This window comes from Rhinopithecus roxellana, chromosome 19 (genome assembly GCF_007565055.1).
Source record: "Rhinopithecus roxellana isolate Shanxi Qingling chromosome 19, ASM756505v1, whole genome shotgun sequence".
Classification (NCBI taxonomy): domain Eukaryota; kingdom Metazoa; phylum Chordata; class Mammalia; order Primates; family Cercopithecidae; genus Rhinopithecus; species Rhinopithecus roxellana.
Genome location: NC_044567.1, coordinates 67826653 through 67851012, shown reverse-complemented (window position 1 = coordinate 67851012; position 24360 = coordinate 67826653). Strand labels below are relative to the sequence as shown.

Sequence of the window (24360 nt, the reverse complement as noted above, 5' to 3'; positions counted from 1 at the left end):
ACATATGTGTTGTTTTGCTTTGTAACTTAATATCTCTGACACATTGCTTTAGAGACTGCATAGGAAGCCATCATATAGCGGTATTACATTTTATTAAACTTGGACATTTGTGTTGAACATTGTAGGTTTTTCCAGCTTTTTGCTATTACAAAAAGAAAGGAGGCAATGTGCAGTTGTTAAGAGCACAAACATTGGAGTTAAATATGGCATGGTTTCTCTGCAGAAAAGGGTGAATGTAGCAGGCCTGGGACTGCTGTCCTTAGAAAGGCTGCTTCCAAGGTTGGCACTTGACTGGTGTCAGGGAACTTGGATTTCGGAAGGGTTCCCACCACCCTAATTGGTAAGAGTGGCTCACTGCATAAACTGTGCAAACATTGTAGTTTATGCTGAACTCCTGTTTTCCTTCCAGGAGCCTATGTGATCCCCTGGTAAAAACCCTGGGTGCTAAGTCTAGTGAATTTTCCTAGCAGACCACATTTCACACGTGTTGTCACAGCTCATTGCTGGAAGAATTAAGCATACCCCGAATGACTTCACTGGGAGAAAATTTATGGAAGCTTGCACCTAGTTTCCTCTGGACTTGGTCTTGCAGACCTTTTCCCTTTCTTTGTATCCCTTTGCTGTAATCTATCATGGCTCTGAGTACAACTGTGTGCTGAGTCTTGCGAGTCCTTCCAGTGAATCACCAAACCTTGGGGTGGACTTGGGGACACAGGTTCAAATCCTGGCTCTGCTGCTTTCTAGCGGAGTAAACTTAGGCAAGTTACTCACCCTGTCAGTCATTTTCTAATATTTAATTTGAGCTAAAAAAAACAGTTTTGTTTTATAAATCAAAATATATGTTGTACTTAGAATAGTGCCTGGCATATAATTATTTCTCAACAAATGTTAAGAATTATCTTGCAAGCTAGATGGTTGTGTATATTTGTAACTATTTCTTTTTTTCTTTTCTTTTCTTTTTTTTTTTTTGAGACAGAGTTTCACTCTGTTGCCCAGGCTGGAGTGTAGTGGTGCAATCTTGGCTCATCACAACCTCCACCTCCCAGGTTCAAGTGATTTTTCTGCCTCAGCCTCCCAAGTAGCTGGGATCATCCCAGCACTTTGGGAGGCCGAGGCGGGCAGATCACCTGAGGTTGGGAGTTTGAGACCAGCCTGACCAACACGGAGAAACCCTGTCTCTACTAAAAATACAAAATTAGCCCGGCGTAGTGGCGCATGCCTGTAATCCCAGCTACTTGGGAGGTTGAGGCAGCAGAGTTGCTTGAACCTAGGAGGTAGAGGTTGTGGTGAGCCGAGATCGCGCCACTGCACTCCAGCCTGCGCAACAAGAATGAAACTCCATCTCCAAAAATAAAAAAGAAAGTGCTGGGATTACAGGTTTGAGCCACTGTGCCTGGCCTGTAACTATTTCTTTTGAATAAATTTCTATAAGAATAACTGCTGAGATTAAGGATATGTACTTTTTTTTATGTGTTCTGGTCATAGTAGTAAAATATATTTATTAAGACATTAGAGATATTTGGTATAAAAAAGTCTTTCCTAATTCTATATTTCAGATATAGTTATTTCTAATAATTTGCTATATACATGTCAAAATTTATTTCTGCACATATTAATATGGACAGTAGAATATAGAAATTTTTAATAAAATGGGACCACATACATATTATTTTATTGTTTATGCCTATATATGAGGGATCCTTATATTCAGTGAAAATCCATAAAAACCTTTTTGTCTTCCTTAAAACATTTAGATTATAGGTGTAGTAGAAAATATATAATTATAGGCCGGGCGCGGTGGCTCAAGCCTGTAATCCCAGCACTTTGGGAGGCCGAGACGGGCGGATCACGAGGTCAGGAGATCAAGACCATCCTGGCTAACATGGTGAAACCCCGTCTCTACTAAAAATACAAAAAACTAGCCGGGCGACCTGGCGGGCGCCTGTAGTCCCAGCTACTCGGGAGGCTGAGGCAGGAGAATGGCGTGAACCCGGGAGGCGGAGCTTGCAGTGAGCTGAGATCTGGCCACTGCACTCCAGCCTGGGCGACAGAGCAAGACTCCGTCTCAAAAAAAAAAAAAAAAAAAAAAGAAAAGAAAAGAAAATATATAATTATAATGTCCAAGTTGTCACCTTAGTTATACCTTTACAGTTGAAATTACATATTATAGAAATACAGTAATTTAGAAATTGCAGACAGTCCGTGACTTATAATGGTTTGACTTAGGATTTTTTGACTTTGTGATGGTACAAAAGCTATACTGTACTTCAAATTTTGAATTTTGATCTTTTACCAGGCTAGCAATATGTGGAGCTACACTTTCTCGTGATGCTGGACAGTGGTTGTGAGTCGCAGCTCCTAGTCAGCCCTGTGATCATGGGGGTAAACCCTCACAGTGCTGTGTTGTCAGCATTTTTTTGAATATTGTTTGCCAGCATTTTTGCCTCCATCCTGTCTACAAAGCCCATATCGACTTAGGATATTTTCAGTTTACAATGGGTTATTGGGACGCAACCCATCATAAGTTGAGGAGTGTCTGTATACTGTTGCTTTTTTTATAGTCATCACAGGCATCTTTGACATGTCACCCTGTCACCATGATCATCAGAGCCACTTCTAAGGTTTACACCAGATACAGAGCACATCAGCTTCACTTCCACCAGTTGCTTGATTCCCCTGGACTCTTTGATTCCACTGGAAATTTTATCCTATTCATTTAACATTCAGGCAGTTGGTTTTTCGTTTTCCCAGGATGTGTGACTGCCACAACCTGACTAGTCCCTGTACTGCTTTTTAAAATTATCCATGGCTGGGCGTGGTGGCTTATGCCTGTAATCCCTGCACTTTGGGAGGCCAAGTCGGGTGGATCACCTGAGGTCAGGAGTTCAAGACCAGCCTGACCAACATGGTCAAACCCTGTCTCTACTAAAAATACAAAAATTAGCTGGGCATGGTGGCAGGTGCCTGTAATCCCAGCTACTCGAGAGGCTGAGGCAGGAGAATTGCTGGAACCCGGGAGGCTCTTGTCTTTGACATGCTAGTTTTGTGGGAGAAACCCCAGCCGGGCCTGGTGGCTCATACCTGTAATCCCAGCTACTCGGGAGGCAGAGGGAGGTGGATCACTTGAGGTCAGGGGTTTGAGACTAGCCTGGGCAACATGGTGAAACCTCATCTCTATAAGAATACAAAAATTAGCCAGGCATGATAGCATGCATCTGTAATCCTAGCTACTCGGGAGGCTGAGGCACAAGAATCACTTAAACCCAGGAGGCGGAGATTGCAGTGAGCTGAGATCGCGCTACTGCACTCCAGCCTGGGCAACAGAGCAAGACTCTGTCTCAAAAAAAAAAAAAAAAAAATTAAAATAATATAAGCATTGAAAGGGTACAGCAGTACCATGAGGGAGACAGCACTGAATTCTGTGTAAGATGTGCAGGCCCACCAAAGGGGGGTGATAACAGAGCAAGAATTTAAAAGATGATATTTATTACTCTGCTTGGGCTGCCATAACCAAATAGCACAGACTGGGTGGCTTAAACAGCAGACATTTATTTCTCAGAGTGTTGGAGGCTGGAAGTCTGAGTTCAGAGTGCCCGCATAACTGGGTTCTGGTGAGGAGTCTTCCTGGCTTATACATGCCACTGTCTCACTGTGACCTCACATAACAGAAAGAGAGTGAGAGAAAGATCTCTTCCTCTTCTTTTTTAATTTTAATTTTTGTTTTGTTTTGTTTTTTTGAGATGGAGTCTTGCTCTGTTGCCAGGCTGGAGTGCAATGGTGTGATCTCAGCTCACTGCAACCTCTGCCTCCCGGGTTCAAACGATTCTCCTGCCTCAACTGAGTAGCTGGGACTAGAGGCACGCGCCACCACGCCTAGCTAATTTTTGTATATTTAGTCGAGACAGGGTTTCACCATGTTGGCCAGATGGTCTCGATCTCTTGACCTCATGATCTGCCTGCCTCGGCCTCCCAAAGTGCTGGGATTACAGGCGTGAGCCTCCGCACCTGGTCTCTTCCTCTTCTTATAAGGCCACCTATCCTGCTAGATTAGGGCCCCACCCTTATGACCTCATTTAACCTTAATTACCTCTTAAAGGCCCTGTCTCTAAATACTATCACATTGTGGGGTAGGACTTCAACATGAATTTAGGAAAGACACAACTCAGTTCATAGCAGATGAATAAGCATTCGCCAGGCAGCTCAGTTATGGAAGGGGTGTTGAAACCAAGGGAATATAGCAGATATGAAAGAATAGAGGCCTGAAACGATAGGGTGTATTCAGGGAGCTACAGCTGGCTCAGCATTGCTGGAATATAAGGTGAGAGGGAGAACTTCTGAAAGCTGAGGCTAGAACAATAGGGGTGGAGGTGGAGCACATGATTATGAAAGACCTTAGTATACTAAGCTTAGAAGGACTTCACCTTAAGGGTAGAGGGGAGCCACAGGAACTTCTAGGCAGAGGCATGGTGCAGTCAGATGTGCATTTTTGAATAATTCAGGTGGAGGAGCAATTTGAGCAGCAGCAATACTGGAAGTAGTAAGTTAGTTGGGAAGCTAATGCAGCAGCCCTTGTGAATGAAAGATGCAGCAAAGACAAGAGAGAGGCAAAATCTGAAAAATGTTAAGGTGATGAAATGTGCAGGACTTGACTAGATATTTTAAATGTAGGAGGTGAGAGAGCCATAGGAGTCCAGGTTGGGTTAGTGTCTTACTTGTCCAGTTTCCATAAAGAGACATGTTAATTACCTGACATTTTATAGAATTAGTAAATTGACTCATTGATTTCCAAAACTCTTTGAATAAGTATGTAACTCTTCTATAAACTGAAGTTGTGTCATTCTTACCATGATCACAAACTCAGGCTTTACCTATCATTTTGGAACTCTTTGGGGAAGTCCACCATCTTTTCTGGGCTAATTACCTTTTTAAAAGGGAGGGAGTTGCACTTGGTGTCATATGCATTTCTGCTCTAACATTGTTTCCTGGTATTTATTTTCCTTAGTATATTTGCTTGTACATGCTCAGTATAGTGTTATGTTTTAGCCATTACAGAGATAAAACTGTGACTTTGGTCTTTGACACACTAGTTTTGTGGGAGAAACCAACTCATGGTACTATTCTACCACTAAAAGGAAGTAATGTGTATTTAAATGCTAATTTGTATCTGCTGCATGCAGCCTATACATTGGTTCATTCATTTGTTTTCATTCATTCCTTCTGAGTCCCCGTGTTTATAAAGTTTACACTCTAGTGGAGGAGCAATAATTAGTAAACATGTAGTATATGGAATGGCAATCTGTGTCACAGAGGCCAGCAAAGTAGGAGAGGGTGTGTGCTGAGGGTCTGGCTATTTAATGTGGTGTGATGAGAGAAGCCCCCTTAGTAGGGTGACATTTGAGCAAAGGCCCAGGGAGTGAGAGAGGGTGAGACATATGGTCTATGCAGTGTAGGTGTCTGGGGGAAGAATGTTGCAGGCAGAGGGAACACCAAGTGCAAAGGCCCTGAGATGGGAACATGCTCCGTTTATTTGAGGAACAGTGAGGTGGCCGGTATAGCAAGAGCAATGTGAGAAGGGGAAGGTGAGTTCACTGATGGGGGGAGAGGAGGATTATTCAGGGCCTTGGAGGCCATCGTAAGGGCTTTGACTTTTCTTCCAAGTGAGACAGAAAGACACTGGAGCGTTGCAAGTGGAGGTGTGACATGATTTGACCTAGGCTTTAGAAGCATCATTCTCACTGTATGTGCAAAATGGACTATAAGGAGGTAAGGGCAGGAGAAGTGAGACTGGTTAGGAGGCAGTTGCAGTAATCCTGGCAGGAGATGGCAGCGATTTGGATCAGGGGGTAGCAGTGGAGGAGGTGAGAAGTGCTGAGATGTAGGGCTATTTATGATATACATACTGACAGGCGTTGTTGAGGGACAAGATGTGGTGTGTGAAAGGAGTCAAGGTTTCTGGCCTGAGTCACTGGAAGAATGGAACTGCCACTTAGGGAGATGGAGAGGACTATTAGAAAATCTAAGTGGAGGTGTCAAGAGAAGGTGTCAAGAAGGTAGTTGGATAAATGAGTCGAGCTAGAAGAGGGAACCAACCTGGAGATATGTAGATGGTATTTAAAAGCCACAAGTTGGTAAATCAAAGACCAAGAGAGTATATAGGAAAGAGATCTGTTGGCTGAGCTTTCGTGCCCAGGGTTTAGAGGTCAAGATGAGGAGGAACCAACAAAGCGGACTGGGAAGAGGCTTCTTGGGGGGGTGAGCAGAAAACTAGGAGAGCGTAGCATCCTGGAACCAAGTGAACACACTGTGTTGAGGCATTAGGATTGATCAGTGGTTTCCTATGATGTTGATGCATGAGACCTGAGAATGGACCGTAGTGTTCAAGTGATGCACGAGATAGAACCAGTCATGCCACTAATGGTTTTATTAGTCCTAAATATTTTCACTGCAAGATTTAGTTGTTCTAAGTATTTTCACTGTCAGATGAAGGATGAAAGTTGTTCAGGGTAATTTCCATTTTAGTAATTTCTGACAGCGGCAGAACAGTTTCTACTTATGATTGGTATGCATTTTTATTGTTAGCCATAGTATTCATTTTGGATAATGAGCACGGCCTTGTTAGCGTTATTTTTCTTCACGTCCTCCTCGAATTGTTCATCCATTCATTCATTCAACCGAAAAAATGCTTATTAAGCTCCTGTCCTGCGCTAGTCCTAGGTTTCTCTTGTCCTGATAGGTCTAGCTTCACACGAGCAGGATTTTGCCTTTCCGGGGGCACTCGGCTCCCGCCTCCCCGCAGTGGGGTTTTTCCAGCCTATCTTGTGCAGCTGAGGTTCTCAGCGTCCGGGGCTGGAGGCCAGCAGCTGGTCAGCCGGTGAGTCCCGCCCACGGCTGGGGGCCCTCTGGCAGCCAAGAAGGAAATGCAGATGAGGTGGGCGGACAGTATGCAGATGAGGGGGGCGGGCCGCGCCTGTCGGGTGGCGTGCAGTTGAGGTGGTCGGGCAGGATGCAGATGAAGGGGGCGGAGCCCGCTGGCGCGGGAGAGGAGCGGCTCCGCCGGCAGCCGCTGGGAACTGGAAGGCGCCCGGCCCTTTCTTTGACTGGAGCGGACCCGCCGGACGCAGCCGCCTCGCCAGCCGGAGCCGGCGCGAGCTCGGCACAGTGGACATCCCGTCCGAGGCCACCAAGCCGGCCGCTGCCCTAGTGGGCCAAGCATGGGCAACCACTCAGGACGGCCCGAGGATCCGGAACCAGGTCTGTGCGGCTGATGGGGGTCGCGCCGCACCCCTCCCCGGCCAGGCGCCCTTCCCCCACCGCCTCCGGCCCGCGGCGCCCACGGGGGCGAGCGAAAGGCTAAGGTCCTGGCGTGTGATTCTTGCCGTTGGAATGCGGCGCATGGGATTGTGAAATTACCTGTGCCCGTGCCGCGACCAGGAAACGTTGCTGGTCCTGAACGCGCACCTGGGAGCGGGGGCCGCCGGGCGGGCGCAGTGGCCTCCCTGCCGCGGGGTTCCCCCCTGCGCGCCTGGCCTGCGCCTAGACCGGGTCTCCTGAGCGCCCAGGCCGCCGGCGGACTTTCCGGGCGTTTGCGGGAAGGGCATGCCCCGCGGCTGCTCCCTGTCGGCCGCGGGCCCCGCACTTTGTGGCGCCTGCGCCTCTACCCCTCACACTCACGCCAGGGCTGCCCCGCCACTGTTGCTAACCCGGAATAGTCCGTGCTTGTTCTGGGATGTCGGGCGCGCCTCTGGTTATCCCGTTTTTACTTCCTCAGTCCTGAGTGAGCTTCGTGGAGTCAGCTGGGCCATAGTTTTCGTCCTCTGGTAGCTCATGCCGGCCCCCAGCAGAGTAGATGCCGATAACCAGGGTTGCTTTTAAAAACAAAACGAACCATTTCTGGACTGTCACGTGAAGCAAATGGGATTTAGTTTTGCCTGAAAAATGACATCTTGGCTGATAGCAAAGAGATGGTTGACCTGACTCGAGTCCTGGGGAGGGGGGTGGGGACAGGTGACAGGTACGTGTTTCAGTGGGAGAGTCAGAACTGTAAACGTTTTCCAAAGGTGTGATATTTGAATTTTAATTTGAATGAGGACTTTGAGGCTCTGAGAGGTGAAGCGACTTGTCCGAGTGACCTTTTCCACCTTTTCAGGAGCTGGATGCCATGCTGTAGGTCGCTGGGTCATCCTGGCCTCTGCGCATTGCTCCTTCACCACCCAGGGCCCCAGCCGCCCCCTCGGCCCTATCCTCGGGTGGAGTGGAGGCGGGTGCCTCCCTGACACTTGGGGTACATTGGACTGGTACCATAGCCAGGATGGAAAATTTGGACAACCGCACAGAAATACTGTGAAGAAAAATTTCAGGGGCCAGCTTACTGCATAGAGGTGACTTTAATTACACAGCACTTGTTCAGACTATTTTTTGGGCAGAATAACCAATAATATGCATATTTATAAAATGAAATATGCATAAAATAAAAATAATGTACTTGTCATAAATAACCCTGTTGATAAACTGTTCGGTAAAGGATTGGTAACATTTTAAAAACACTTCTCATTAGTTACATGCCTGTCCAGGTATTGTGAAAACCCCTATGTATTATTTCCTTTGTGTTAAAATTGTGAAAAGACTTACTCTTGTTAGAGCTTTTAAGAGTGATTTGGATGCCTGTGTTCCAATTTTTTAGTGACCTTACTTTTTAAAGCACTCTGATGGATAGGACATAAAAAGAATATGTTTATGCCAGTGACTTATTTTATTGTATTTTTCAAAGAATGCATATCATTTCAGAATGGGAACTCTGATTTGCTGCAAATGAAGATACTGGATTAGGACATTTTTAAGAGATGGTGTCTCACCTGTGTTGCCCAGGCTGGCCTTGAACTCCTGGGCTCCAGCAACCCTCCTCCCTCAGCCTCCCAAGTAGCTGAGACTACAGGCACATGCCACCTTGCCTGGCTAGGAATTCGTGGTAAAAACTTTAAATGCTGAACTACTGGCTGAAAGTGTAATTTTAACTGGCCTTCTAATGCTGTGATGAAATGCTGTAGAGTTCATCGTTGAGATCCTGGAAATTAGAGCTTTGTTAAAGATGTGTGTGTTTTCACTCTGCTTTACTGCAGAACTGGGATGAGTTGCATGGCCCCAACTGGCAATTGTGGTACATTGGACTAGAATCTCAACAAGTGCTTCCAAGGGTCATCAGAGCAAGGGTACCAAAAGGATATGAGGGGGAAGCAGAAGGGAGGCTGGATGAGTGATGGCAGCACACAAGCCTGAGTATCACATGGTTCCCATATCGTGCCAGTTTTGTCCGTGGAGAACAGACATTTAGAATTAAGAATGCACACAAGACAGACAAAAGGGATAGGAAGCAGAATTTGAGGAGTTCGAGGCTAGCCTGGGCAAGGAAAGCTTTTGACCATGGTGCAGACCCAGCACCTATGAAAAGGAAGCAGGGGGCGGTAGGTTTGGGCAGGAAGAGCCTCAGATAATGACTAATGACGCAGACCTGAAGTCTTGGCCAGATGATGGGGGAGCTCCAGAGCAAAGCCCGCCCATTAGAGGGGTCTCAGGTTGGGCAGAAACCACAGTCACTAGTCTTTCTGTGGGTCAGTCATTGGCCAGAGGCTACTTGGGAAGAACGTGCCTTCAGCTCAGAAGCTAACACGAGGATGAGTCCTAGGATCCTCGTGGTGCCAACAGCTGGAGGCTTTTAGACCTCTGCAGTCCTTCCAGATGAATGGCAAGTTGGTTTTTTTTTTTTTTTTTTTTTTTTTTTTGAGACAAGGTCTGACTCTGTCACCTGGGGTGGAGTGCAGTGCTGTGATCATGGCTTACTGCAGCCTTGACCTTCCAAGGTCAGGCAATCCTCCCACTTCAGCCACCCAAGTAGCTGGGATGACAGGCCCCAGCTGTTTTGTTTTTTTTTGGTAGAGATGGGATTTTTTTTTTTTTTTTTTTTTTTTTTGAGATGGAGTCTTGTTCTGCCACCCAGGCTAGAGTGCAGTGATGCAATCTTGGCTCACTGCAACCTCTGCCTCCTGGGTTAAAGTGATCCTCTCGAGTAGCTGGGACTACAGGTGTGTACCACTATGCCTGGCTAATTTTTGTATTTTTAGTAGAAATGGGATTTCACCATGTTGGCCAGGCTGGTCTTGAACTCCTGACCTCAAGTGATCCGCCTGACTCAGCCTCCCACAGTGCTGGGATTACAAGTGTGAGCCACCGTGCCCAGTGTAGAGATGGGATCTTGCCATGTTGTCCAGGCTGGTCCCAAACTCCTGGGCTCAGGTGATCCTCCTGCTTCAGCCTCCCAAAGTGCTGGAATTATAGACATAAGCCACTGTACCTGGTCAAGTTCTTTCTTGAGAAAGAGATCCCAGTGGAACACCTCCGTGGTTGACTGCCACAGGACCTTAGTCGCTTGGACAGGGAGTCTGTTTAAAGGGTAAAGAGGTAAAATCCCTATCTCAGACCCCCTCTAAGGGTTGAGATTGCACCATCTTTTCCAGGTGGAAGCTCCTCATCCCCTCCGGGGTGTGTCTAAGGCAGAAGGCAGCTTCTCAGCTGCTGCTGCTTTTCTCGCCCTGGAATTGGCTGTGGTGGTAGCAGCATTCCTCTCTTGTGGTATCTGCAGTCCTCCGAGTTGGGACATCATGACTTAACATGGTATTGCAGAATGGATGAGATAATTAGATCCAGTAAAAGATATGAAAATTTCATATCTGAAATTTTCAGCCTGGGCGGAGAAAGCTGGTGACCACATCTCATGCTTCCTAAAAGGTCCTAGTTAACAGTCCTTCAGTTTCCAACCAGGTTGTCAGCACCTGCGTTGTCAGGGCTGCTGGGCATGGTTGTGCAGTTTATGTACTGTTCAAAGGCATCTGCTTAGAGAACTTAGTGGGCCCAGCAGAGTTGTAGCGGCCCAGAGGAAGGGGTGCCATTTTGCAATTTTGCCTTTTTATATTCACATAAAGGTGCCCAAAGTGCTAAAGCAGTCTTAGAAAGCGAGTTTAGAAGGTTTTCCCCAGTCCCAGTTCCAGCTTATTATTTGTTTTAAATTTGCATGTATGTACTTAAAAAGTTAATGCAAATTACATGAAATAAAAGTTCCTTAGGTGCATTCTATATTAGTTATAGTTAATGCTAACTGTGGTTACAGATAAATTCCAAAATAGCCACTTAAGACAGTGAAAGTTGATTTCTACCTCATGTGGCATCTGGTTGTGAGTTGGGGGCCATCAACAGGTGGTTGTTAGAGACTCAGGCTGGTGGATGCTCCTCTTCAGCATATGGCTCCCAAATTGCCCTGAATCTGCCAGCAGTCAGGAGAGAAGGCATGTGGAGGACCCTGCCCGAGGTTTTAGGGGTCAGGCCTAGAAGTGGTGCACATCATTTCTACTTACGTTCCGCTGGCCAGACTCAGTCACACAGCCCCACTGACATGCCAGGGGACTGCGGAGCGCCAAGCAGAGAGCAGCATGGATGTTGGTAAACATTAGTGTCTCTTTGTAGACGTAGTGACCATTCTCAACCACATTTGCATCAGTATTTTATTACAAAAATTTTAATCAGAAAAATTAAGTCTTGCATAGTAAACACCCATGTACCAGCCACCTAGATTCTAAATTAATATTTTGCTGTATTTGCTTTGTTTGTACATCTCTATATTCATCCCTCTACCCACCCATTAGTCCGTCTTATTTTTTTATGCATTTCAATGAAATGGTAGTTATCTCTATAATTCTACATGATATACTATACCCTTGTTTCTTGATTTGTTAGCTTTCAAGCCTCTCTACTACTAACCTGCACTATGAAAGTTGAGGAATTAAGTACATTTTCCCTACTATATATTCCCCTCACCCCCCATTTCTGCAAGTCATACTTAAATTTTCCAAATCCATTGTTAGTATAAAAATGCTAGTGGTACAATACAAGTAGTGGTATACAGAAGTTTACTGTAAAATTCTTTCCACTTTGCTATATGAAATTTTCCCTTTGAGACCAGCCTGGCCATCATGGTGAAACCCCATCTCTACCAAAAATACAAAAATTAGTCGGGTGCAATGGTGGGCACCTGTAATCCCAGCTACTCGGGAGGCTGAGGCAGGAGAATCGCTTGAGCCCGAGAAGCGGAGGTTGCAGTGAGCTGAGATCGTGCTACTGCACTCCAGCCTGGCGACAGAGTAAGACTCTGTCTCAAAAAAATAAAAAACTTTAAAATTCTAAGGAAAATTATTGTTTTCCACTTTCTTGACTCACCAGCTTTAAACAGTGTCCTAGGCTTCGCCACAGGTAAATGAGGATGTCGTGCCCCTAAATGTCTTCTGCCTTACTCTCAGAGTTCTCCTCCCCAACTTATTCCCAGTCTGCCTCTTGACCTTTCACATGGCTGGAATATTTACATTCTGTTCCATAATTAGTATTAGTAAGTCTTCTGTGCATCATTTATAGGTTAATTCTAAAAATGGAAGGCCAATCAGCATTTAAAATATCAGGATCTCATGTATTATTTGCTGGAGAACCAGGTAGTATGTTTAGATTTATAGAGAAGACAGTGGCATCTTACATTGCATAACGCATGATCTGTGAAGACAGGAGGAAGAAGTAAGGAGAATGGAAAGGAGTTGGTATGAGTATGCTCTTTACTTTTAAAATTAATATGCTTTTATCCTGTTACTCAGTTTCTTATTTTTGCAGACTGTTAGAGGGAATTTCTTTTTTCTTAAAAACAAGAAGCAAAGTGGTTAAGGGTTGGGGCTGTGGAGCTAGTTTGTCTTTTCATACTCAGTTCTGTCACTTCTTTTTTTCTTTTTTTTTTTTTGAGACAGAGTCTCATTCTGTTGCCTAGGCTGGAGTACACTGGAGTGATCTCGGCTCACTGCAACCTCTGTCTTCCAGGTTCAAGAGATTCTCCTGCCTCAGTCTCCTGAGTAGCTGGGACTACAGGTACATGCCACCAGGTCTGGCTAATTTTTGTATTTTTAGTAGAGACAGGGTTTCGCCATGTTGGCCAGGCTGGTCTCAAATTCCTGACCTCAGGTGATCCGCCCACCTGGGCTTCCCAAATTGCTGGGATTACAGGCATGAGCCACCACGCCCTGCTCTCATTTCTGTCACTTCTGCCCTCTGAGACTTTGGGCAAAAAAAACTTTTTTTGAGACGGAGTCTCGCTGTGTCACCCAGGCTGGAGTGCAGTGGTGCAGTCTCAGCTCACTGTAAGCTCTGCCTCCCAGGTTCACACCATTCTCCTGCCTCAGCCTCCTGAGTAGCTGGTACTACAGGCACCTGCCACTGTGCCCAGCTAATTTTTTGTATTTTTTATAGAGACAAGATTTCACCATGTTAGGCAGGATAGTCTCCATCTCCTGACCTTGTGATCCACCCGCCTCGGCCTCCCAGAGTGCTGGGATTACAGGCGTGAGCCACTGCACCTGGCCCAGGCAAATAATTTTTCCTTGAGCCTCAACTTCTTTATCTAGGAAAGGGAAGAGTAATATAACCTACCTTGTAGCATTGTTGTGGTGATTCATAGGTTAAAACATCTGAAGGCTTAAAATAGACACATATAGAAAGCACCTGATAAGCTTTAGCTGTTAATTCTTCTTAACCCTGTAACATAATATTTTGGTTTGGACTGGTTGCTTTCTAGTCCTATCTCATTCTCAGGTTAGCTCATTACTTCTTGGATCCTTTTTCTCTCTTTTGGATTCTCTTTGCTTTTGTAAAAGTGAAGATGTGGCCGGGTGCAGTGGCTCACACCTGTAATCCCAGCACTTTGGGAGGCCGAGGTGGGTGGATCACCTGAAGTTGGGAGTTCGAGACCACACTGACCATGGAGAAACCCTGTCTCTAATAAAAAATACAAAATTAGCCGGGTGTGGTGGCACATGCCTGTAATCCCAGCTACTCAGGAGGCTGAGGCAGGAGAATTGCTTGAACCTGGGAGGCGAAGGTTGCGGTGAGCCGAGATTGCACCATTTGTACGCCAGCCTGGGCAACAAGAGCAAAACTCTGTCTCAAAAAAAAAACAAACAAACAACAAAGTGAAGTTGGATACGTCAAATATCACTGGTAATACATAGTAAAAAATCAAGAAGTAATGTCAAATATATGTTACTGTAATAAATGTGAGTGGGTTAAGCTCTCCATTAAAGAGCTTCCCCCAATTAAGACAGAAAATCACATATATATACTGTAGAAAAGCTTGTTTATGTGTTACTTTGATTTTAAAATTAAGTCATTTAAAGTTGTGAATAATAAAAAAGTAGCTCTTGAAACTTTCAAGTTCAATGTCTTGTTATTCCATATGTTCTGTTTATAAATGCAGTAAAATTTAATAAGCACTCTTTAGGAGCATCTGGTTAAATTCAGTTCTGTTTACAGACTTTGCTAATAAAGTTAACATTTTAATTTGTGTTTATTTAGTATATTTAGGGTCTTGTTAAAGTCTGACAAAAAAGTCCAGTTTTTAAAGTCTTATAAATTTAATGATTATTCTAATAAACTTAGTGATTCTTAAGTCCTCTTATATATTCCAAAACATTTATATTCTCTTTCTCTCTTTTTTTGTTTTTTTGAGCATTTCTCTCTCTCTGTTGCCCAGGCTGGAGTTCAGTGGCATGGTCATGGCTCACTGCAGCCTTGACCTCCTGGGTGCAGGTGATCCTCTCATCTCAGCCTCCTGAGTAGCTGGGACTGCAAGAGCATGTCACCACATCTGGCTAATTTTTGTGTTTTTTATAGAGACGAGGTCTTGCTATAGTGCCCAGGCTAGTCTTGAACTCCTGGGCTCAAGCTGTCCTCCCACCTTGGCCTCCCAAAGTGCTGAGATTATAGGTGTGAGCCACAGTGCCCAGCCTGTATTCTCTCTTTATATGTGTGTATATGTAGATGCACGCTTTCAAATTTCAAATTACAAATTAATTACTCAGTTACATATTTTGAATTGGAATCACAAGGTTGACCTTTAACTCTTTAATCCAATTCTCATAAACATTGAAAGTGTAATTCTCTAATGCAGATACTTCTTAATATGGAATACTATTACTACTTGTCTGATTCTTTTGATTATTTCCCCACTTGTTCTAAATCTTTCTAGGATTAAAAGATGTTTACATAAGTGTTTTATTACAAATAATGTTGGGATTTCTTTCGATATATATATATATATATATATATATATATATATTTTTTTTTTTTTTTTTTTTAAGAGACAAGGTCTTGTTCTGTTGCCCAGGCTGGAGTGCAGTGGTGTGATGCTGGCTCACTGCAGCCTTGACCTTCCTCTCTGCCCCAGCCTCCTGAGTAGCTGGGACTATAGGCAGTGCCACCATGCCCAGCTAATTAAAAATTTTTTTTTTGGTAGAGACAGGGTCTCACTGTGTTGCCCAGGCTAGTCTCCAACTCCTGGCCTCAAGCTGTCCTCTCACCTCAGCCTCCAAAATTGTTGACGTTTGCCACCATGCCTGGCCCCATATAATTTCCGGGGTTGTCTTCTCAGTTTGCTGAGGTTTTTTTAATAAATAGAGATCTCTGACAGGGACAAGGTTGGGATTCTAACCCTACCTAGACTTCAGATATCAGCTTGAGCCACTTTTGCTTTGATTGGAACATATTCTTGACCATATTTGGTTTGAGCATATTCAGGGATATTCTGTGCTACTAAGTTTTCTCAACCTTCATCTGAAGATAACTATGTTTTGCCCTTACCCTTTATATACTTTGCCTGGGTATAGAATTCTTGTTCACCACCTTTGTAGTCTTTCTGTAGCATGGCCTTCAAAAGTTGAAGAAAGAGGTGTCATAATACTCATGTGCCTTAGATTCAAGTTATATTTTATTTAATTTGTGTAGCTTCTGATAGGAGCCTGAGACCCCCATTCAAACGGCCATATAACTTGATTAGAGTTTGCACTACTTTAGCACTTAAAATATATAAATATTTTCCCATTTAACTCCAAAGAACTTTAACTTGATAGAATACTGCCTGGTTTTTTTTTTGTTTTTTTTTTTTTTTTTTGTACTTTCTGTCTCTTAAAGCAGTATCTTCTTAAAAAAATTTAAATTAACTTTATTTTAAGTTCTGGGATACATGTACAGGACGTGCAGGTTTGTTACATAAGTAAACGTGTGCCATGGTGGTTTGCTGCACAGATCAACCCATCACCTAGGTATTAAAGCCCCACATGCATTAGCTGTTTATCCTGATGCTTTCCCTCCTACCGCCCCCGCCCCCTGACAGGCCCCAGTGTGTGTTGTTCCCCCGACCCCTCTGCGCCGTTTCCATGTGTTCTCATTGTTAAGCTCCCATTTATAAGTGAGAATTTGCAGTATTTGATTTTCTGTTCCTGTTAGTTTGCTGAGGATAATGGCTTTCAGCTCCATCCATGTCCCTGCAGAGGACATGATCTTGTTCCTTTTTATGGCTGCATTCTATTCCATGGTGTATATGTACCACATTTTCTTTATCCACTCTGTCATTGATGGACATTTGAATTGATTCCATGTCTTTGCTATTGTGAATAGTGCTGCGGTGAACATACAGGTGCATGTATCTTTATAATAGAATGATTTATATTCCTTTGGGTATATATTCAGTAATGGAATTGCTGGGTCAAATGGCTTTTCTGGTTCTAGGTCTTTAAGGAATTACCACACTGTCTTCCACAATGGTTGAACTAATTGACATTCCCACCAACATTGTAGTTCTCCCCAGCCTCACCAGCATCTGTTGTTTCTTGACTTTTTAATAATCGCCATTCTGACTGGCATGAGATGGATCTCATTGTGGTTTTGATGTGCATTTCTCTAATAATCAGTGATGTTCAGCTTTTTTTTCATATATTTGTTGACTGCATAAATGTCTTCTTTTGAGAAGTATCTGTTTGTGTCCTTTATGGGGTTGTTTTTTTCTTGTAAATTTGTTTAAGTTCCTTGTAGATTCTAGATAACAGACCTTTGTCAGATGGATAGCTTGCAAAAATGTTCTCCCATACTGTAGGTAGCAGTATCTTTCTTGATAGTAAAACAAAATGTGATTTAATTGTGGATATCTTTCTTGGGTTTGTCTATCTTACAAGATAATTCTACTGAAACAGTAGTATCAGTTAAAGACACAATACACCATAACATATCTTAAATGAGATAGGGCCTTTTATATTGATAAAAGTGCAGTTCAAGAAGAAAAAGTAGCAGTTACAAAGTCCACTCACTAAATAGCAAAACACTGGAAGTAACTAAAGGAGAACCTATTTGAAACGCATGGAAAAACTCTCAAGTAAAGTGGGAGAATTTAACTGTGTCTTACACAAACCATTTTTTCAAAATGATCATGGAATGGTTAATATATTGATCTATTCTAAGGCCAGAAAGAAAACCTCATTACTGTCATTCAAGAGAAATTTTACTGGTCACTCTGTGATCATAATGCAATAAAACTGTAAATAATGAAAGTTGACATTTTAAAAACTTTATTTGGAAATTTTGACTCAAATAGGAATTGAAAACTACAGTTATAGATCATTTAGAAAAATAATTATGAAATACTAATAAAGTTACAAATAATAAACAAATTTATTCCTCTGAAAGCTTTTTTTTTTTTTTTTTTGAGACGGAGTCTCGCTCTGTCACCCAGGCTGGAGTGCAGTGGCCGGATCTCAGCTCACTGCAAGCTCCGCCTCCCGGGTTAACGCCATTCTCCTGCCTCAGCCTCCCAGGTAGCTGGGACTACAGGCGCCGCCACCTCTCCCGGCTAGTTTTTTGTAGTTTTTAGTAGAGACGGGGTTTCACCGTGTTAGCCAGGATGGTCTCGATCTGCTGACCTCGCGATCCGCCCGTCTTGGCCTCCCAAAGTGCTAGGATTACAGGCTTGAGCCACCGCGCCTGGCCTGAAAGTTTTTATTATCAAAAAATAAAGAATGAAAATAAAGTAAGTTCTACACAAGGACATTCGAAAGAAAAGAAACAACAAAAGAAATCTGGGATAACTGGAGGGAGTTTTTAAAAATGGCAGAAATTAATGAAGTAAGTTACAACTGTGTCTGTTTCACTCTTCTCTTTCCTCAGTACCTAGCACCTTACTAGACACATGGATAGTGTTTAGTAAATATTGAATAAATATGAATGAGTAAACAAGAAAATCACCAGAATTGAAAAATCTTAAGAGTATATACTTTGTTAAACAATGAAATAAAGTTTTAGTTAGACTCATCAAGAAATAAGATAACACAAATACCCCAAATTATATATATATAATGTGTATGTATAATATGTGTAATTTATATTATATATAGTATATAATAGATATGTTAGCTATATATATGTGTATGTATATATATAATATATATATAATATATATAATCAGGGATGTTGGAGATTTTTTAAAAACTAGAATAAAAAATAGAAGATCTTGATAAAATTGAAATTAGGAAAACAAAATTACCAAAATCAATTCATAAAAAAATGAAACACTTGGACAGAAAAATATTCTTGGAAGATGTCACAAAGTGACTTAAGAAAATAGCTCCCGGCTGGGCGCAGTGGCTCATGCCTGTAATCCCAGCACTTTGGGAGGCTGAGGCGGGTGGATCACCGAGGTCGGGAGTTCGAGACCAGCCTGACCAACATGGAGAAACCCTGTCTCTACTAAAAATACGAAATTAGCCAGGTGTAGTGGTGCATGCCTGTAATCTCAGCTACTCGGGAGGCTGAGGCAGGAGAATCACTTGAACCCGGGAGCTGGAGGTTGCAGTGAGCCGAGATCATGCCATTGCACTCCAGCCTGGGAGACAAGAGTGAAACCGTGTCTCAAAAAAAAAAAAATAGCTCCCAAAATAGTCTTGAATCCAGATGGTGTTATAGGTAAAGTTTTTCAAATATGAGAAAAATATAATTTCTGTGCTATTTAAAGTTGTGTGGTATGTTTCCCAAAGATATTAGATATTAAATATTACAGAGGGTATAGGTAATGATATAAGCTATGTACAGATGATTATTTCGTATTTTAATAATTAAAATGTGCTAGAAAAACTGTAACTTAGGACCAGGTTAAGTCAAAGAAGAAATGAGTCAATATTAAATTTATGCAGAAAAATATTAAACACATAAGACAGTTGAGTGCAATTATAGCCAAAATTATGATGGTGATATTCAAATAATAGAAACTTGAAAAATATTCCAAAGTACAGAAAAGATGGAAAGCATTCCAATTTGTTTTGATAAAAGTAGTACTAATATGTTAATATTATTTCTGATACCAAAGCTTTTCAAAGATGGTATGAACAAAGAAAGCCACAGTATATTCTTACTAATGTAGAGGCTCTCCTTAACTGAAATATTAGCCACATTTAATCCAGCCATACATTAAAAAAAAAATTACATCATTGGCTAAAAAGTGGCTTATTCTAAGAATGCAAAAATATTATTAAATAAATAGAATTGGAACTATCAGTAAATTTAAAGATAAAAATTACCATCATACTATATGTCAGTAATGCATTTAATAAAATTTAACATCTACCTCATAAACATTTAATTTCTGTTGGAATAGTCTGGATCTTAAGATAAATAAGATGCTCGCCGGGCGCAGTGGCTCATGCCTGTAATCCCAGCACTTTGGGAGGCTGAGGTGGGCGGATGACGAGGACAGGAGATCGAGACCATCCTGGCTAACACGGTGAAACCCCATCTCTACTAAAAATACAAAAAATTAGCCGGGCATGGCGGTGGGCGCCTGTAGTCCCAGCTGCTCGGGAGGCTGAGGCAGGAGGATGGCGTGAACCCGGGAGGCGGAGTTTGCAGTGAGCCGAGATTGCGCCACTGCACTCCAGCCTGGGTGACAGAGTGAGACTCTGCCTCAAAAAAAGATGCTCTAAAAGCAGCGCATACCATGCTTAACAGGAAACTGAAAACATCCCTATACAGGTCAGGGACAAAACAGTGATGCCTATGCAGGACTTTATGACATTGTTTTCAAATATACTAGCCAAAGCAGTAAGATTTTTTAAAAATGGTTATTAAAAATGAGACAAAATTAGCATTATTTGTAGATACTAGAATTCTCTTGTTAGAATAGCCAAGGAGATCAACTGAATAACTATGAGAACTTATAACAATTTAGTAAGGTAACCAGCTTGGAAATGAGTATATACATTCAGATATGTATCTGTGTGCATATATATGCTTGTATGATGTAGATAGATGTATATGTAACAGTAGTTTTCTTTTATGATAGTAATCAGAAATGATGGTTTATTTTATTTTTTTTGAGACAGGGTCTTGTTCTGTCTCCCAGGCTGGAGTACAGTGGTGCTATCTCGGCTCACTGCACCCTGTGCCTTCCAGGCCCAGGCAATCCTCCCACCTCAGCCTCCTGAGTAACTGGGACAACAGGCACGTGCTACCACAGCCAGCTACTTGTTGTATTTTTTGTAGAGATGGGGTTTCACCCTGTTGCCCAGGCTGGTCTTGAACTCCTGAGCTCAAGTGATCCACCCACCTCAGCCTCCCAAAGTACTGGGATTATAGGAGTGAGCCTCTGTGCCTGGCCACAATGGTTTATTAAAAGGTTTCATCCACACTGTGAACAAAATGTATAAAACCTGAGGAAGAAACAAGAAATGTGCATGGCCTCTGTGAGAGCTGTAAACTATCTGCTCAGGGGTATCGATATAAACTGTCTCCTCAGAGGCGCTAGTGATGATGCGGTAGGTGTCCTCTGTTGAGTGGAGGAATTATCATTATAGTTCTGAAAATCAGAAATAGCTGCTGAATTTTGTAAAATGCCTTTTGGGCATTCACACAGATCTTACTCTTTTTCTTTTTAGATATAATGATTTGGTAGATTTAAATATCTTTACCTTATAATAAACTTTAAGTCAGGTTTTTCTAAATCTTCCTTTTGGAATTTTTTTTTTTTTTTAACATGAAAGGTGAATTAGCATAATTTTTTCTTGGTGCCTTATTGCATTATATATAAAATAAGGGTATGTGTGCATGGTTAGTTCTAAAGTTCCTGGTAACTTTAACATTCTGTGATTTTATGGTTTTAGACATTTTTTTCCCAAGAGACAAAGGGGCTTGCTCTGTTGTTCAGGCTGGTCTCGAACTCCTGGCCTCAAGGAATCCTCCTGCCCTGGCCTCCCAAAATGCTGGTGTAATAGGCATGAGCCACCACTCGTGGCCAGACTTTTAAACATTTCTAACGCAGAGAAGTGTTTGGATTTTACCTCTTGAATATGTTGCACAAATGTTGCTTTAGGTATGGGATTTCTAGCTTGTTGAATTCTATTTTACTTAAAAAAATTTTTTATATGGCTCCAATCAGATCGAACTAGCCTATGTAGTATCATAGAAGTAGCATTATAATATTGAGAATTTTGAAGGGTTCCAGGTATCCTGAAGACTTTACCATCACAGGACAAAAACACTTCTAGGGCTGTCTTCCCACCAGACCCAGCCTCTGCTGTTCTTTCGCTCTTGCTGCCCTCCTCCATCCAGTTTGTCCGCTACCTTCTTGCTTAGCCAGTGCATCCGCCTTCACATGGACATTGTGCTGCAGTTGGTTGCTTCTCCAGCTAAGTAAGAACTGTCTGAGGATCCATGTTTATCTTTGCCATCTCCATGGTCTTCAACACTCCGCAGAGTCCTTAGCAAAATGTATGTTTTAATGAATTGATGGCAGCTGTCCCTTGTATTGCCAGGAAAGTTTTGAATTCTCAGGAGAAAGTAAGTTTGATATTTCAAAACTAATGTGGTTGGCCAAATATTTTATATTGGGATTTAAAAAATTATTTTAGTGGCACAAACTTCCAGAAAGCTTGTGCGTAAAAGTTTTTCCTTACCCCACACGACTACAAAGGTGACCCAGAAATCCTGAGCCAGTGGAACTCCTGGGGGGGGTGCAGGTATCACAGGGACCTTGCCTTCCCCACTGTCTCCTTTCATCCCTGTCCCAGAGACCTAACATTGCCATGGTCTCCTTTCCCTCAGTCTTTCATATGTGTTTGTAAATATTCTTCTATCAATATCATTCTTTCTCTGTTTCTTTTCCTCTTTAACCCTTGCCCTTTTGCTTCAGAAAAATTAGTCTTTTTTCTTTTATGCTCCCCTCACGTCCAACTTCCTATTCCAAATTAAGCCTAATTATGGTTGAGTGTTAAGATTAGGGTTTATGATGAACCTAGAAAGATAAAGTAATATATTTTGATGTGAAACTGTATCTAGTAAAGAACTGGTGCCAGCCACCTCCAAAGCCCTTGAAAATCCCCTTTGTTTTATCTGCCAGAGAATTCATCTCTTTCTCTAATTGGTCCTGCTTTTCTCTCTAGTACAAGCAGCCAAATTTTAAAAAAATCTTGAAAGGTTACATTATAAGCAGTCTAACCTTCTGATCTGTAAGCAGATAAAGAGTCTATTCATAGTGGTAAAAAAACTATTATGAAAATTATCTGTTTATAGTTATATTTTGGCCTCCTTTGCTCTCACCTTAGTCTGAGTACGTTACAGTATGCCGAAGTTACATGGAATTAATATGCTTCTAAACTGGACCAAAAATGTGATGTCACAGCCTGTATTTGCAGGTGAACAAAGTATGAGTGAGAGGGTATGTGGCTCTGTGTGTTTTGTTTGCCCGTGCGTATTTGTGTTTCTGTGTTCTTCTTGCACGACTTCCCTGACAGCCTGTGCTTTATGCTTTCATAAGGATTTTGAATCATAAGGGAAAGAAGAAAGAATGAAAATCAAGATATAACAGTAATCAGATCAATGATGACATTTTAGTGTGAACTGTACATTACCTCTTCTGTAAATTTTGGTATCCAGAACCTTATGCTAACCCTTTCAGATAGAAAACAGTGCTTGAAGTATATCACAAGCATGCCTTTTTCATTTACTGTTTTTTCATTACTTAAGTTATTCCTTTTCTTTTTGTGTGTGTGTCAGGGTCTTACTTTGTCACCCAGGCTGGAGAGCAGTGCTGCAATCATGGCTCACTGCAGCCTCAACCTCCCAGGCTCAAGTGATCCTCCTGCCTCAGCCTCTCTAGTAGCTGGGACCACAGGCATGTGCCACCTCGCTTGGCTAATTTTTTAAATTTTTGGTAGAGGTGGGGTCTTGCTGTGTTGCTCAGGCTGTGTTGCTCAGAATTAATGTGAATTCTGGTACCAGCTTTGCCTCTGGAGATGCTCTGGGGCTTCTTGATGGCTGTGGTCAGCCCACACCATGGTCATGTGCTTGCCAGCATTCTGGTCATTCCTCGCTTATCTACTGCCTCTAATTGTTCCTGTGTGCCTGGAAACTGGTAGCCAAACCTGCCAGAACTGTATACAGACCAGAAGTGCTTCTCCTAGTAGTAAGCAGGTGTGGAGGTTTAGGGGACAGTCATTTTGAGCTTCTCTGGAGCTCTCTTCCTTTTCCCGCCGAAATGACATCATCTCAGGTAGCTGAGTGGCCATAGAGCTGTGTCACTGCACAAGCATGTGGTTAGATGCTGTTCCCCTGCCCTGGCAACTGTGTAAGATGCGTGGGCCTGCTTTCTGTTGCTTTCTTGTACCACACCACACCCATCCTGGCCTCAGGGCTCCTGCATGGGCTTCCCTGTGCCTCGATGCTCCTCTCACAGCATGTTACAGCTGACTCCTCCATGGGTTGACTGCAAGGCCCAATTTGCACAGGATAGTTCTAGTTAACACCTAATTGTGGATCAGTTTACTCCTGTTATTTTTACTCTCAAAAAGTGCCCCAATTTGGAAGATAAAATATGCCATCTCCTACTTAACCATTTCAGGTCTCAGTCCAGTGTCACCTGCTTCAGGTAGACCTTTCCCTTTCTCTCTCAGGGGGCAAGTTTCCTGGTTTGCTGTGGCTGCAAAATAAACCCCAGGGCTTGGTTGGGCTGAGCCAGGGTTTGCCAGCAGATTCAGGCTTCTTTCTATGTGAGGGCCCATGGCAGGCCAGCGTGGGAGGATGTGAGATGGGAGGGGCAGCCAGGTGCTGGGAGGGTTGGGAGAGACATGGGGAGGAAAAGTGAGGACTGAAGCCAGGGGGAAGAAACATAGAAGTGTGCTGTAAGCTCTGTGCACACCAGCCCTTGATGAGTTTTAATCTGCTTTACCTCTCAAGGCTGTAAGAGTCAGAGGGAAGAAACATAGAAGTGTGCTGTAAGCTCTGTGCACACCAGCCCTTGATGAGTTTTAATCTGCTTTACCTCTCAAGGCTGTAAGAGTCAGAGGGAAGAAACATAGAAGTGTGCTGTAAGCTCTGTGCACACCAGCCCTTGATGAGTTTTAATCTGCTTTACCTCTCAAGGCTGTAAGAGTCAGATCTGAGTGTTTTGAAAATGAGACGGTGTGTGCAATTAAC

The 24360-nt window shown here is 42.9% G+C and overlaps 1 protein-coding gene and 1 pseudogene across 11 annotated transcripts in view; both read left to right on the top strand.

The window, feature by feature from the left end:
• Positions 1-7201, top strand: part of LOC115894812 — a 42983-nt pseudogene extending 35782 nt beyond the window's left edge.
• SPECC1 (sperm antigen with calponin homology and coiled-coil domains 1) overlaps positions 1-24360 on the top strand; it is a 316918-nt gene that overhangs the window by 144447 nt on the left and 148111 nt on the right. Inside the window, exon 1 of one of the 11 annotated variants that reach the window (XM_030923263.1) lies at positions 6991-7251. The exons of 7 other annotated variants lie outside the window; for them this stretch is intronic. In XM_030923263.1, the coding sequence (XP_030779123.1) occupies positions 7212-7251 (40 nt within the window). In that variant the 5' untranslated portion in view covers positions 6991-7211. Of the gene's footprint in view, positions 1-6990; positions 7252-24360 lie in introns of those variants that run through there. 3 more of the 11 variants (XM_010353800.2, XM_010353802.2, XM_010353801.2) reach the window with 3 other exon arrangements.